The 15,754-nt window shown below is 55.5% G+C and overlaps 1 protein-coding gene across 2 annotated transcripts; it reads left to right on the forward strand.

Annotated features, from left to right (window-relative positions):
* Positions 1 to 9,848: 9,848 nt before the first annotated feature.
* Positions 9,849 to 15,553, forward strand: TBC1D24 (TBC1 domain family member 24; the record flags this gene model as incomplete). Of its 2 annotated transcripts, none has more annotated exons than XM_079719261.1 (6): positions 9,849 to 10,816; positions 11,844 to 12,032; positions 13,216 to 13,279; positions 14,336 to 14,431; positions 14,728 to 14,950; positions 15,399 to 15,553. In XM_079719261.1, the coding sequence occupies 6 exons, from the start codon at positions 9,852 to 9,854 to the stop codon at positions 15,551 to 15,553; spliced, it is 1,692 nt and encodes a 563-aa protein (XP_079575387.1). The 2 variants fall into 2 exon arrangements, with proteins under 2 accessions (XP_079575387.1, XP_079575386.1); XM_079719260.1 differs by having other exon boundaries at positions 9,852 to 10,816; positions 11,874 to 12,032.
* Between the last annotated feature and the right edge of the window lie 201 nt (positions 15,554 to 15,754).

A 15,754-nucleotide genomic window follows, 5' to 3' on the forward strand; every position in this document is an offset into this window, starting at 1 on the left:
ACTATCAGGTTCCAGGTAACTGGCAGCCTGGCAGTCACTGTGGAATGCCAGTTTCCATTAGCATTTCAAAAATCCCAGTGCTGCTTCAGGGCTGAGGCGGAGCCCAGCCTGCTTTCTCATCATGTGAAGATGTCTGCTGGGAAGGACACACGCCTAGAACAAACAAGTTGGCAAATGGCCCCTGTTATTTAGAGTTATATTTCCCTCTTGGGCCCAAGTGGTTTGGGATTTTCCTGAGTCTCCATCTGTTTCCTTCTCTTGCTTCCTCCTTCCTGGGTACACTGAGTATATGGTGTGAGACACCTGGGCTCAAAGTCACAGAGTAGAAGAGCTTGATTCATAAGCAGCTCATCACAGAGGGCTGCCAAATTCAAACACACTTGGACAAGGGAGGGTGGAGTGTGGGGAAGTCGCCCTCAGTCCTGCCTGTGAGGTCAGGAGTCTAGAAAGGCTGGTGAAGGAGGGGGCATTTGGGCCGAGGCTTGAAGCAGACTGGCCCAAGAGGAGGAAGAAGAATAGGTGTGTCCTGCCTTTCCTGCTTCCCACTGTCAAGACTCCTGAAGCTGCCCTACCTGGAGGGCAGGTAGGGCCAAATCCTGAAAGGAGGTGGGGTGGGGCGGTGGGCGGGAAAGGGTTTCAGGTGGAGAGCGGGGCAGAGTGGGTTGGGAGTCAGAGCTGAGCTGCGTTGGAGTCACATGGAGTGTGTGAAGGTCGGGAGACTTCAGGAAAGCAGTTGGAGGTATGGGACCTGAGAATTCTTGGCTGAAAAGAAGATGGATTTCTGCAAAAGGGACATTTGAGGGATAGGGACAGGAGCAGCAGCAGCCAGAGAGGCAAGGAGACAGACGGAAGGGGTTTCTGGAGGCCTGGGGAGAGGAGAGCTGAGAGCAGTGGGGTCAGCTCTGTGTGATTCAGGGAGATAAGGGCTCAAAGGTGTCTGTTAGGTCTGGCAGCCAGGCGTGAAGGGCGAGGGGGGAGACATACAGCCTGCTCTCCCCGGGAGCTTGACTGGGAAGGAAAGAAAGAAGAAAGGCTTAGCTCAAGGGGAGTGTTGGGTGCTGGGGTCGGGGGTTGGGGGCCTGTCTAACAGATCCAGGACCAAGGGTGGGGGTGCAGATCAAGGGCCGGGGTCAGACAGGAGAGGATGCTTCTTGCCTGACACCGGGTTCTCAAGGAGAGTGGGAGACGTGAAGCTATTGGCTAGTGTGGGGACCAAGGGCGGGTGCCGCGAGGCATGCTGAGTGCTGCCAGGTGGCTCCAAGGGCCACGAGCAGGGCAGTGTGATTTTCTCTCTACAGTTGGTGTGCGGGCGTGGAGAGGCATGCCGTCAGGCTGGCCTCTCGTGGGGCGGCTTCTGGGTAGCTGAGACAGGAGCATGGGAGTGGTGGAGCTGAGGCTTGGAGGGTCAGGTCTAGGCTGAACAGACAAAGAAGTAAAGTCACAAAGGATTGGCGGTGCGGGGAGGTAGAGTTATGGCGAGTGGGAGGAGGGCAGTGAAGAGCTTCGGGACAGTTACAAGAGAGTGGGGTGTTTGTGATATGCGCCCTCTGAGTGGAGGAGTTTCTGGGGCTGACCTGGGTGTAGATGAAGCATCAGAGATGTAAAGGTTTCTAAAGTTGGGGAGCTTTGAGCCAGGTCTGCCTGCTTGACCCTCGAATGCCCTGCAATGAGGGCAGCTGAGAGGAGGAGGCCAAGAACTGGGATAAAGTGTGTGGCACATCCTGGGGAGACCCTGGAGAGAGGGGTGTCAGAGCCCTGGGGACACCCTGGAGAGAGGGGGCAGGGTCCCAGGGAGAGCCCCCTGCTTTCTGGCCTGGAGGAAGGGTGCATTAGGGGAGAGAATGAGGAGGTGGGGGATTGTTTGCTACAAGCCAAGCTCCAGAGCAAGAAGAGAGATGGGAGTTGGGAGTGAGGTCAGTAAAAAGCAAGGCAGCAAAGGAAGCGAATGTGGGGGATCGGTGACCATAGTCACCCCAATCAATGACACTGTCACCACCAGTTATCCGCAGAATTGGGAATCATCCTATTGCTAAGGCCTTGGGCGGGGAGATGAGTATCCTCGACCCAGGGCTCCAGACAGAGTCTTGAAGCTGTGTCTCCGAGGCCTCCAGCAGATCCTTGGGAGTGGGGTTGGGCATTTCCCTGGCCTCTCCCTATAGATAGACGGGAGCACTGGGCCTCTCATGAGGAAGTCAGACTTGGACTTGAGAGGAAGGTCCCAGTCTGAGGAGAGGGTGGAATGCATCCTGCTCCAGGCCCCACCCACCCCGCCCCTTCTGGGTGTCCTAGGTGGATGGCCTCAGGGATAACTCCCACCCCCCACCTCCATCCACCTTCTCTGCCTCAGAGCTCCACCTGCCATACCCTACTCACCAGCCCAGATTCCCTTCCAGGCTGTCCCACCTGCCCTGCTCCTCTACCCAAATACCCTGCAAGCAGAGCCACAGGCAGGAGGTCATCTGCTCTTCCCCGTCCTGCTGCCACATTCTGTGCCTGGCACCCTGAGATCTTATCAGGCAGTGACCATGTCCTGTAATTGCTGTGTCTTTCTCATCCCCAGACCTCACATACCCTGAGGGCTAGAGTGGGGCCACTAGTTGTTTGAAGGATTCGTCATTCTGCTGCGTCCTGGCTGGGGACCGATGGTCTCTGAGGGTGAGGGGCTACCTAGAGAGCGAGTGCTCTGAATTCCACCCTGGGGAAACTGCCTGAGAGGAGCATACGTTTCTTGGTCACGTGGAACTCCTCAGGCCCAGGACCTAGCGCCTCTCACTGCCCCTCCTTCCCATCTGTCGCCCCCTTCTTGGCCGGTCGGCAGGGCTGGAACCAGCCTCCTTCCTCTTCTTTCTTTGTTTCCTGATCTCACTCTCAGGAAACAGATGTGGGATTGCTCAGAGTGAAGGGGAAGAACTGAGACACAACTGTGCAGCACCCTGTCCTGTGGTGCAGGGACTAAGGCCCGGCCAGGCTGAGCCCCGGTTGCTCGGACTATGAGCTATTCCTGTAGCCAAGGGGGAGAGTGGGCAGTGGTCAGGCTGGGCTGGGCAGGGGTCAGTAGGAGTGGGTAGGTTTCCTGGGCAGCACCAGGCTCCCTCTGCACAGGGCTGCCTTTTTCCACCTGGGCCACAGTTGGCTCTTTGGTGGCCCCCGGGTGTGTGGAGGGGCCATCTGTGAAGCCCACTGGGTGACAGAGGAGTCCAGGAGCCAGTGTAGGTGTCAGGGCTGAGGGCTGGGTGACTGGGCAGGACCTCAGCACAGCAGCCCAGGGTTCTGCCTCACCTGACCTGTTCTGGCATTTGCCTGAGAGGCATCTGTGTCATAACAGGCACTTTAAAATGGAGCACTTCCTCTGCCCCCCCAAAACCCCACCCCTGGGCCAGAATTCTCTGTTCTTTGCCTGGGTCTTTGCCTCCCACCCCAAACAGGTCACCTCATCTGGTGGAATCCACCCCATCTTCTGCATCCTCCCTGGCCAGCTCAGCCCAGCCCTCCTCCTGCCTCCACTTCTGGACTCTGCCCTCCTTCCTCCTCGGCCACCAGGGGTTTTTTCTAAAATGCAGATCTGATATGTCACCTTCTGCTTCGGCCCTTCTCCTCCTGCTCCCTCTTGTGTGGGGGTGATGTCCGGTCTTCTAGTGCAGCTGGCACAGAAGGCCATCAGCCCCTCCTGTCCCACCTCCGGTCACTCCCTACCATCTCTCTGAGGCTCCCCAGTTTGCCGTGCTCTCCCTCATGCATTTGTCCCCACTCCCGTCTTTGTACACTCAGGTACCATTGTCCCCTCTGTGGCACTCACACCGAGTCAACGCCTGCCTCGGTGGTCTGCCAGTGCCCCACCTGGGCTCTCGTAGTCTCACTGTGGATGCCGTGACCACTGGTCTCCTCGAGAGCTGTCTTTTACCCTTGTATCCCCGGTGCCCTGCCCAGAAAAGGAACTTTGTAGAAGTTTGTCAAATGAGTAAAAGTTTGAGTCAAGGGGAGGCATGATGGGGTGCTGGGCCCTCTGGGAGAGGCAGCCTGTAAGGAAGGCATAGTGCCCAGTGTTGTCGGGTGGTTAAGATGGAATCACCCAGGCTTAATGGGGAGGGGGGGTCTGTCACATGCAAGCGAGTTTTTTTTCAAATCCAGCTGTTTGGGAAAATCATGTTCCCCACTAAAAAGGTGAGAAAGGCAGAGGTCTTGTGACTATCAGACCATGGGTAGTGCTTTGGGATAGCAGTGTGGCATTAAGAAGCCAGCCCTCAACTGCCTGAGGAGGGAGTGCAGTGGGGCTGGCCCTCCTGGGTGACCTGTGCTCCTGAGATGGGAGAGGGGTCGAAGACACTTGTGGGGTCACTCTGGAGGCAGACGTGGCGGGTACGGGGTGGGGGGGCTCCTCCCACCCCACTGGCCGCCTCCCTCTTCCTGTGGGCACACTTCAGGGGTTCACCAAGGAGGGCAGAGTTAGGGTTTATTTGACCTCCCATGGGGTGTTCCCAGCCAAAGCGTCATGTCACAGGAACTCCCCTCCTCAGAAAAGCTTCCTGGCTCAGGGCCCATGGGACTGCAGTCCTAGAGCTGCTGAAGGGGCCCCCTAACACCCCTAAACAGAGGTCACTTAGTTCCACTTAACGTTTTTATTTTTTCTTTTTAAGGAATACTTGCTTTCCATTAGGTAGCCTGAACTCTCAGAACAGGTATAGTATTTGTGAGTAAAGGGACATGACGGTGACTGGAAGGGGCTTCTGGGTGGGGAAGCAGTAGCACAGGCAGGGAGGGGGAAGAAAGGCCCTCGAAGAGGCCATTCGGAGGGACCATCCCAAAGAGAGCAGGGGCCTTCTCGGGCCCGTGGGAGAACCTTGACAGCAGCCTCCTGTGGCTGCGCTGCCCCCTTGAGGGGCACGGTTCGGCCTCACCACAGGACTGATCGGGCATTAGCATTGACCTGCCTGACCCCATCACTCCCCAGATGTCCCTGAGCCAGTGCCAGGCCAGCGGAGCCCAAGGAGCAGTAACGACGAGAGGCCCTCAGGACTTCTGAGCTGCCCTGGTGAGCCAGGCCGGGCTGAGTGCCTTCTATAAACAGGCTCAGTTAATCCTCACAGCAATCAGCTTTTATACCCGTCCATTGGATCACATACCTTCCCTGCTTCCCACTGCACTTAAAGTCCAGGCTCCTCCCTGTGCACAATGCAACCCATGGATGTCTCCGCTCTTCTTTCTCACTGTGCCCTGGCCGTACTGGATGCCTTTCCCTTCCTGGAGCAGGCCTCTTCCTGCCTCGGGGCCTTTGCACACGCTCTTCTCGTGGTCCAGAGTGACCTCTCCTCAGCTCTTCTGGCAGCTTCCCTCTCATCACTTCAGCTCGGGAGGGGAGCGGTCCTCCTGACAATCCTAGCTGAAGTAGCCGCCACCCTCCAGACACACGGCGTGGTGTCCCCACTATCTGAAATGGTCACTGTGTGCAGTTCTTGTGAGTCTAACAGGATGCTGAGCAGAATTTTTCCTGTTTTCCCAGAATTGCAGGTTAGGCCCAAAGCTAAGGACAGAAAACACAAAGTTCCTTCCTACATTCTAAATTCAGGGAGCTGTGAGCGGCTGGGGCCAGCCTCCTCCCACAGGGCTGATGGAGAGGTGCCACCCCGGAGCCAGCCCTGCCCCCACCCTCTTCTTCTGCAGTGAACTTGAGACTGGGGGGGGCGGTGCTTAAGGTGAGTGCAGTGTTTGTGATTAGAATTCACTCCCTCCCTCCCCTTCCTGAGGCTGAGGGAAAGTGGTTTCCCAGCGCACCTGCCGCCAGGGCCCCACTGGCCGAGAAGAGTGGCCGTTTGCCCTGGGCTGCCGCAGGGCGAGGGGGAGTGGGAGAGAGTGGGATGTGCCTGTGTGCGGGGTGTCACCCACACCCCAGCCAGTGAGCCCAGAGTAAGAGCTTAACCCACAGGTGCTTTGTGGGGATTAATGTCTGTCCAGTGGCTCATATTCATCGGCTCCATTTTAGAGACGGGCACCAGCTGTTCGGGGAGGAGGCGCGGCTTATCTGAGGTTCAGCCCAACAAGCGGCAGAACTGGACTCTGAGCCCGGCCTGTCTGACTTTAAACTGGCTTGCTTCCCGAGTAAGCCCCTGCTTCCTTTCTCTACCACTGGCCGCCAGGCGTGGACCGGGGAGCACGGCCTCCTTCCCGGGCCTGGCACCTCAGTCAGGAGCTGGGGGACTGTGGGGAGCCTGTGAGGCCTTGTGTTCTGAGTGGGAGTTGGAGGTGTGGACAGTGTTGCAAGATGGCTGCAAGCCGCAGGTGGGACAGCTCGGGGAGGGTGTACCTTCACCTCCACACGGTGAGTGAGGGTCCAGCCCAGCGACTTTGTGTTTTTGATCTGTTTCCCATCTCCTGACTTCCCCTTCCCATTAGCCAGCTTAAACTATCTAACTGGGTTGTGGATGCGTGTGCACGTAAATGAAAGAAAAAGGTTTTGAAGGACATGCACTTAGATGTGAACAGTGATTACCTTAGGTAGAAGAGGGAGTAGGATTGAGGGGGTAGCTTAAACAGGACTTTACATTTTTACTGTATAATTTTGTATTACTAGATGTTTTCATGATTATGTGTTTATGTAAAAAACAAACCAAACAAAAACCTGCCCTGAGACCTGGCTTTATAGATGCCTAAGGAGGTCATCATAAGCCTTGTTTGCCCTGCTCCACAAACACCATGCTGTCTTTTCAGGTGGGGGGAGGCCTGCAGGGATCCAGGACCTCCTTCAGGGTCTTCTGCACCTGTCTTTGCCTCGGAGTCCCCAGGCTGCAACAACTTGCTACAACAAATAAAACGGTGGGGGACTTCCCTGGCAGTCCAGTGGTTAGGACTCTGTTCTTCCACTGCAGGGGGCGTGGGTTTGATCCCTGATCGGGGAACTAAGATCCCACATGCCCTGCGACACAGCCAAAAAAGAACAAACAAAAAGTGGGTCTGCTTCTCCCTGAAGGTCCTTTCTGAAGGAATTTGCAAGGTGCAATAACCGTTTTTTGGAGTTTCCAGTTTAATATTCAACCTGAATCTTGAGGCCACTTGAGCAAGGTTTGGCACTGTCCTGCCTAGCTCTTATTCTGTTTATAAACATGTTTATTGCCCTGACAAGGAGTGGGTTCTATTCGAGAAAAGAGGATAGGCCTGGGGTCCCTCCAGAGGCTAGTGGGCTCAAAGCCTAGAACGAAAGATGTAAACTGTACAGGTAATTCACAGCCTGGGGAAATGGGGGAGCCCTAACTGCCATCCCTCCCAGGACAGAGCAAACAAACCAACTGCCATTTGGGATTCTTTTCTGGGGAAGAAGTTTCCAGCACTGGCAGTGCCTGGTCCTGCTGTGGGTAAGGTTTTTCCAGTGGGACGTGTTAAATGGATGTTGTCACAAAACCTTATTTCTGTGGGAAGGTCCCTATAAAAACAGTATCAATGGATATATATCCAAGGACTTGAACAGATACTTGTACAGCTGTGTTCACAGCAGAATTATTCACAACAGCCAAAAGGTAGAAACAACCCAAATGTCCATCGACAGATGAATAGATAAACAAAATGTGTTCTGTCCATACAATGGAATATTATTAGCCATAAAGAGGAATGAAATTCTGATGTTGCAGGGAGCAAGGATGAATACGTGGAGCACAGGATTTTTAGGGCAGTGAAAATATGATACTATAATAAGGATACACGTCATTTTATATTTGTCCAAACTCATAGTATGTACAACACCAAGAATGAATCCTCATTGATCTATAGATTTGGGTGATGTGTCAGTTTAAGCTCATCAGTTGTAACAAATGTACCATCTAGTGGGGAAAGTTGATAACAGGGAGGCTGTGCATGCGTGGGGGCAGAGGATATGTGGGAAATCTCTGTACCATCCTCTCTAGCTGTGAACCTAAAACTGCTCTAAATAATAGTCTTAAATTCAAAAAATATATTCTCATACATGCTATAAACATAGATGAACCTTGAGGACATTATGATCAGTGAAATAAGCCAGACACGAAAGGACAAATATTGTATGATTCCACTAATATGAGGTCCCTAGAGTGGTCAAATTCATAGGAAGTAGAATGGTGGGTAACAGACTGGGGGCCAGGGAATGAGGAGATCATGTTTAAAGGATGCAGAGTTTCCATTTGGGAAGATGAAAAAGTTCCAGAGATGGATGGTGGCGATGGTTGCACAGCATTGTGAATGTACTTAATGCTGAACTGTATATTTATAAATGGTTAAAATGGTAAATTTTGTTAGGTATATTTTAACACAATAAAAAAACCCACCGTATCAAGGTGTTTTCTCAAGACATCTTCTTGAACATAACAGGCTTTACATTACAATTCTTTCCACTCAATATTTTTTAAATGTTACTTGCTTTTTATATTTTCAGATAAATGTTCTTGATGCAAGCAGAACCAGAATGATCTGGTCATTTACCAAAACTCACTGAAGCAAACCTTGTGATAACTCCGAACAGGGTACCATCCCAGGTGGAAAGGTTAGTCTGAGGTGCATGGGCAGACTATTGTACTTTAGTGTTGAGGACAGTAGCCTTTGGCAAAAGCAAATGTCAAATTGCGGTATTCTGAATGGTAGACTTCTGTCTTGCCGTCCACATGCAGCCAGAGACTCTCAAATAACACATTTTATCCTTTTTTTTTTTTTAATATCTGCACGAATCTCAATAGTTGCCCATAATGGAGAAACAGCACCAAATCCCCCAATACTTCTGGTTCATTTGGTTCCAGAAATGTCTAATTTTGAAGCTGTGACACCTTCCGTTTATTTCTCAGCCCTCATGTCTACTCCCCACCACTGAGTCTTCTCTGGAATACCTGCCCGAAACTTAGCTGTTATTTTTAGAAAGTTAAGAGCTGGCCTCCAAATTGCAAGCCAGGGGTCCTGGGGCAGAGTAGGTGTGTGTCTTCCTCATGATTCATGGCTGGTTAAAGGCCTAAAGCCTTTGAGAACTGAAACGCAGCATCTGTTGACTTCATGGAGTCTTCTTGACTAGCTGCTCCTTTTACAAGGCCCACAGGCTGCAGGGTGAAGCGTGGGGGCCCGGTGGGCCACCCACCCCCGAGCAGAGAGTTGTTTACAGTAGAGTCAGCCTCTCGAAGCCCTTTCTCATGACCCAGAATCTATGTGACCACTTCCAGTATCTTCATAAGCCCCATGGAAAGAAGTTATGCTCCAGAGTTTGTAGTAAATTCTCAGAATATCCACTTATCTTAAATGGAAGCCCTACTGATACTTTATAGAAAGACTAAAACAGGACTTCCCTGGTGGCACAGTGGTTAAGAAAATCCACCTGCCAGTGCAGGGTACATGGGTTCGAGCCCTGGTCCAAGAAGATCCCACATGCCGTGGAGCAACTAAGCCCGTGCACCACAACTACTGAGCCTGCACTCTAGAGCCCGCGAGCCACAGCTACTGAGCCCGCATGCCACAACTACTGAAGCCCGTGTGCCCAGAGCCCATGCTCCGCAACAAGAGAAGCCACCACAATGAGAAGCCCCCGCACCGCAACGAAGAGTAGCCCCTGCTTGCCGCAACTAGACAAAGCCTGCGCGCAGCAACAAAGACCCAAAACGGCCAAAAATAAAAATTAATTAATTAATTAAAAATAAAGTATACAATTCAATTAAAAAAAAGAAAGACTAAAACAAAAACATGTTTTTTTTAAATGTAAACCTTTATACACGCATACTAAGCATGGTTTTTAATCCTGTAGGATATGGGATGGCAAACAGGTTAGCAGAGAAGCCTCAGACAGAGCGCTGGTGGATTTAGCTGTTCTTTGCCCCCTCTTGGCAGCCCTGGGCCTCCTCCTGGGCACGCCCTGCGCTATGGACTCCCCAGGCTACAACTGCTTTGTGGACAGAGATAAGATGGACGCCACCATCCAGGACCTGGGGCCCAAGGAGCTGAGCTGCACCGAGCTGCAGGAGCTGAAGCAGCTGGCGCGCCAGGGCTACTGGGCCCGCAGCTACACCCTGCGGGGGAAGGTGTACCAGCGCCTGATCCGGGACATCCCCTGCCGCACGGTCACACCAGATGCCAGCGTGTACAGTGACATCGTCGGCAAGATAGTGGGCAAGCACAGCAGTGGCAGCCTGCCCTTGCCCGAGTTTGTGGACAACACGCAGGTGCCCAGCTACTGCCTGAACAGACGGGGCGAGGGTGCCGTGCGTAAGATCCTGCTGTGCATCGCCAACCAGTTCCCTGATGTCTCCTTCTGCCCCGCGCTGCCTGCGGTCGTGGCCCTGCTGCTCCACTACAGCATCGACGAGGCCGAGTGCTTCGAGAAGGCCTGCCGCATCCTGGCCTGCAACGACCCCAACAAGAAGCTAATCGACCAGAGCTTCCTGGCCTTTGAGTCTTCCTGCATGACGTTCGGGGACCTGGTGAACAAGTACTGCCAGGCAGCCCACAAGCTGATGGTGGCCGTTTCAGAGGACGTCCTGCAGGTCTATGCGGACTGGCAGCGCTGGCTGTTTGGGGAGCTGCCCCTCAACTACTTTGCTCGCGTCTTTGACGTCTTCCTGGTGGAAGGTTACAAGGTGTTGTACCGCGTGGCGCTGGCAATCCTCAAATTCTTCCACAAGGTGAGAGCTGGGCAGCCGCTGGAGTCAGACAATGTGAAGCAGGACATCCGCACCTTTGTCAAGGACATCGCCAAGACTGTGTCTCCCGAGAAGCTGCTGGAGAAAGCGTTTGCCATCCGCCTCTTTTCTCGGAAGGAGATTCAGCTCCTGCAGATGGCCAATGAGAAAGCTCTGAAGCAGAAGGGCATCACCGTCAAGCAGAAGAGGTAGGCAGGGGCTACCATCAGGGCCCGAGTGGGGCGGGGCTTTGGGGGAATGCATTCTGGATGCTTGGGGCCTGAGCCTGTCCAGCCAGCCATCCGTGTGTGGATAGAAAGCCACGGGAAAGGAGAAAGGGCCTTCCTGGCTACAGCCACAGGCTGCTGAGGCAACTGTGGGCGCAGAAGGCATAGGGTCCTGTCCCCGGGTACAGGGGCCATGGCTGAGATGGAAGCTGGATGCTGACCATGGCCCCAGCAGGTCCAGCAGTGAGCCAGGCTGTCCTCCTTGGGTCATTTTAGAGCAGCTTCTGCTCCACCACTCTAGCTCTCGGCTCCCTTGCTGGCCATTCTCGTGGCTGCTGAGTGTGGCCCCCTGCCCTGAGCACAGGCCCCTGGGGAGCAGGCGTGGCAAAGGCCCATGGTGTCCTGAGACCTCGGCAGCAGACGCTGTGAGTGTACTCTAGGTGTGGAGGCCTTTCTTGCAGGCCAAAGGCAGGCGTATCCTGGGCATCAGTACTTGCAACTAACCTCTCCTTGTCTGTTTTATTTTTCTTCCTCTTCTCCACGTCTGTTGCTTCCTCCTGTTTTTCAGTGTTTCACTTTCTAAAAGGTAGGTCTGGAAACCATGTCTCCATGCCTGGCTTCCCTCTGTCTTCCAGCCTGGCTGCTTGCTTTGGCTCTCAGCACTGGCTTCAGCAGTGCTGCCTCAGAGCCTGGCCGAAGTTCAGGCCGTGTCTGTCTGCCTGTCGGTGCTTGGCTGGCCAGGAAGCATTATCTTTCAGAGCTGACTCTCTCTCTATCCCCATTAGAGAAAAGGTGCTTTTGTCCCCACCCAGGCTGGGCGCGCTCCCCTCTGTGTAGCGGGGTGGGAGCAGGACTCCAGGGGGACAGCTCCACCCCGTTTCTTCCTGAGGGCCCCTAGAACCAGGCTCTGACCTGGCTGAACAGGTGAGACGTTTCCTCCAGGCTGAGCTCACACAAGAGGCTCTGCACACCTCCAGGGTGGGGGGCGTGGCCAGGGCTGGGGTCACAGCTGTGCTCTAACCTCTTCCCACTCCCTCAGGCAGTTTGTGCACCTGGCTGTTCACGCGGAGAACTTCCACTCAGAGATCGTCGGCGTGAAGGAGATGAGAGACATCTGGTCATGGGTCCCTGAGAGGTTTGCCCTCTGCCAGCCCCTCCTGCTCTTCTCTTCACTGCAGCACGGGTACAGCCTGACCAGGTAATGCCCAGGAGGCTGGGGAATGCTGGGCCTGCCCTCCCAAGGCCCTAAGGTATGGACTCCAAGGGCCAGACAGTGCAGAAGGGGTGGAGTGAGCTATGGAGTTGCCCAGCTTCTTCGTCCTGTCCCCACTTCCGGGAGGTCATGGTGGGGCTGGAAATGAGCCTTCAAACATGGGCACCTGGGCAAGGCCCTGTCTCTTCCTGGGGGGCCCTAGAATTGGGAGCCCCTTTTCTGGGCATCTCGCTCTCACTCCCAGGCCACCCAAACTTCAGGGGTCATTACAGTACACGGAGTAGCTCCAGGCCCCCACATAGGCGTTGTGATGACGCGGGAGGCAGAGTTTCCCTCCCGGGAGCTTACAGAACTGTCAGGACAACTTGAGGCAGCCGGCCTTGGTTCACTACTCCTCCACCCCACTTCATCAGTCCCCACGCCAGGTCCATGTTGGCCCTGTGGGCTGTGCCGGGCCCTGTGCAGGCTTCCCCCAGGGTACACTGTCTCCCAGGGTCACTCTGCCAGGCGTGGCTGCCCCCCTAGAGCCTCAGATGGCAAGTGGCTTCTGATCCAAGCTCTGGCTTGGGTCATACGTGATGCAGTCGGGGCTGGCCCAGCCCCCACAGCAGGCACCGGAGCTGCGCTGACCTGGCCCCCACCTCTGTGCAGTGTGGGAGGCCTGCTGAGGGACGGCTAAGCAGGGCCACCAGGGATGCCAGCCAACCCCTGGGCACCTAGTGCTGGCACAGCGGCAGCCTCAGTCCTCCTCACATGCTTCTCAGTGCTGCCCAGCTTCCGAGGACATTCCGAGCTTTCCCAGAGCAGGGACCTGTTCCTCTGGTTCTTGCTTCCCCGAAGCATCTGGCACATGGCTCTGTCTGCTGGGGGCCCTCTGCCATGCAGCTTCTCCTCTGTGTCACACCAGGGCAGAGAGTCCTGGGGCCTTTGACTGCTTGGCCTGCGGGCCTCCTGGCCAGGGCTCCGTCTTGTCTGAGAAAAGCGCCTGGGCCAAGGTGTTACCATCCAAGCCACTGTGCCTGGTCCCTGGGAGAGAGGACAAGCAGTTTCCAGGTCCATCCACCCCCAGACAGCCTGGGGAAACAGTGGCTGGCTGGAGGTGGCACAGGGAAGGAATGCAGGTGTGATTGTTACTGTCAGGACTGGCATGTGTGGTCTCTGCCCCCAGGTTCTATTTCCAGTGTGAAGGACATGAGCCCACCCTCCTGCTCATCAAGACCACGCAAAAGGAGGTGAGGAGGGACCAGAGGGAGCTTGGGGTTCTGGCCTCTGATGAGCTCTGGGGGAGTCTGTGCCCCAGAGAGGATGGGTGTTTCCCGATAGCCCCTACCCAGGCTCCCTGGGCTTAGGGGTGCAGAGCAGGGCCAGCTCTCTACAGAGAGGTGAATCTAGCCTCCCCTAGGACCCCCTAAGTACCCAGAGCCTCCCTGTTTCCCCTTGGGGTCCAGGCCCCCAGCCTGACACAACCTGGCAGTTTAGAGGAGCTTTGCAGAAATGCCTAGTGAGTGAGGCCTCACCTCCTCCTATAGTAGTTGGCCAGCACCAGGTGAGTTGTCTGCCTTCACCTGCCTCCAGCCCCTGACAGGTAGTTCTCAGGGCCTTGTTCTCTGCAGTGCTGTCATCTGGAAAGTATCTAAGATGTCTAGAATAAAGTCAGAGCTCACGTGCCCCAGTCCTGGGGGTGCCTGCATGAGATAGAGGCTCCTCATTCTGTGGCTCCCAAACCTGCACCTCTGGGAGTTTCAGTTTCTTCACCCTGTTCCAGAGTCTGCGTCGGGCCCTCCAGGAGAAACCCGGGCATCTGTGTTATAGTAGATGACTCTGATTGTCAGATACTTTGGGCAAATCCTGTAGCCACTCAAAGGAGTGACTCTCTAATGGTGAAATCAAGCACTTTGCTGACTGATGGGAGGGTTGGAAAACGTTTCTTGAGCAGGGGTGCTTCCTGGAAGCTTCCATCTGAGGGGCCTCCCTGGCGCTTATGCCCACAATCAGAGTGTGGGTATGGAGCTTATTCCCCCGCTTTAGGGCCCAAGAGGGAAATGAAAATATCCCAAGTAAGCTGATGGTGGCCGAGGCAGCCCCCGCGCATGCTCACTGCCAGCCCCATGCCCTCCAAACTCTGACTTTCCCATACTACTTTCCAGCCCTGGCCCTCAAGTGTGAGGGGGGCTGTGACCACAACACCCCCAGCTGTGACTGTACCATGGCCTCTCCGCAGGTCCTGAGTGAGGGAACGCTCCTGCAGGCAAGCAGGGCATAGCCTCACCCTGGGTCTTTCTCCCCAGGTGTGTGGAGCTTACCTGTCAACAGACTGGAGTGAGAGAAACAAGTCTGGAGGCAAGCTGGGCTTCTTTGGGACCGGAGAATGCTTTGTGTTTAGGGTGAGTGGGCCTCCCTGTGGGAGGTCACCCCCACTCACGTGACCCTGTTTACTTCCATCAGAGCTGTTAACCTACAGGCTAACCTCCCCGTCTCCTTCTGGTTTGTGATCATTAGACCGTGAGCTCCGTGAGAGTAGGCAGGCCCTCATCTGCGCTGTGCGGCACCATGTCCCAGCCCCCACTCGGGGCCTCACTCAGGGCACTGATGATGAATTGGGTGGGGTGAGGGGCGGGAAGCGGGCAGGGGGCCTGTGGGCGCCATGTGCCAACTCCTCATGCTGCCCTTTTGCCCTCAGCTGCAGCCCGAGGTCCAGCGCTACGAGTGGGTGGTCATCAAACACCCGGAGCTGACCAAGCCTGTGTCCTTGGAGTCTACCACCATTCTGTCCTTGCCCTGCCACTCTGTGTCCTCAGACCCTGCTGACCGCCTCTCGCCGTTCCTGGCTGCTCGACACTTCAACCTGCCCTCCAAGACGGAGTCCTTGTTCATGGCCGGGGGCAACGACTGCCTCATCATAGGTGGGCGCCTCCCTGCACCTCAGGCTGGGCTCCTGTCTGCCCTTGGTCACTTAGCCTGGGAGGAGGGTACAGGGTAGTGGGTGGCTGAAGCCCCAGGCCAGCTCTTGCTGAGCCAGGTGGTAGGTACCTCACCTGAGGGACAGGCAGAGCCCCTGTGATGGCGGAGGAAGGCATCGGGATTGTTGGGGGTGGAGCATGCATGTGGGGCAGGCGTGGGGACCTGAGGCTGCGTGCTGGGGAAATGAGCTCACTAGCAGGGTCTCACCAGGAGCCGGGGGACTTTACAGAGTGGAAAGCCAGCCCCGTGGTTTTAGAGAGGCCTCTGGCAGGGCTGCGCAGGGATGGCTCCAAGACTTGCCCTGTCCAAGTGGAGTTGCTCAGGAGCAGAAGGAGAGCCCCTCGGGGGCAGCGCTGGACAGCGGGCAGCCACTGACCAAGCATCCCACAGGTGGAGGTGGCGGCCAGGCACTCTACATTGACGGGGACCTGAACCGGGGCCGCACGGGCCACTGCGACACTTTCAACAACCAGCCGCTCTGCTCTGAGAACTTCCTCATTGCTGCCGTGGAGGCCTGGGGCTTCCAAGACCCTGACACCCAGTGACAGGCATGATCTAACGGTGACCGAGCTGCTGTTGTAGGGTGGGGTGGTGGCTGGGCCCCTTCTTCAGGGAGGAGGCAGTGAATGAAGACCGCCCCCGCACCCCCCACGTGCGTGGGCACCATCAGGGTGCAGCTGGGCTCTGGTGCTGGGCTGGGCAGTGGTGCCAGGACCTCAGCTGGCCAGGCCTGTCCCTCCTGGCCC

This window comes from Hyperoodon ampullatus (genome assembly GCF_949752795.1).
Source record: "Hyperoodon ampullatus genome assembly, chromosome: 14".
NCBI lineage: Eukaryota > Metazoa > Chordata > Mammalia > Artiodactyla > Ziphiidae > Hyperoodon > Hyperoodon ampullatus.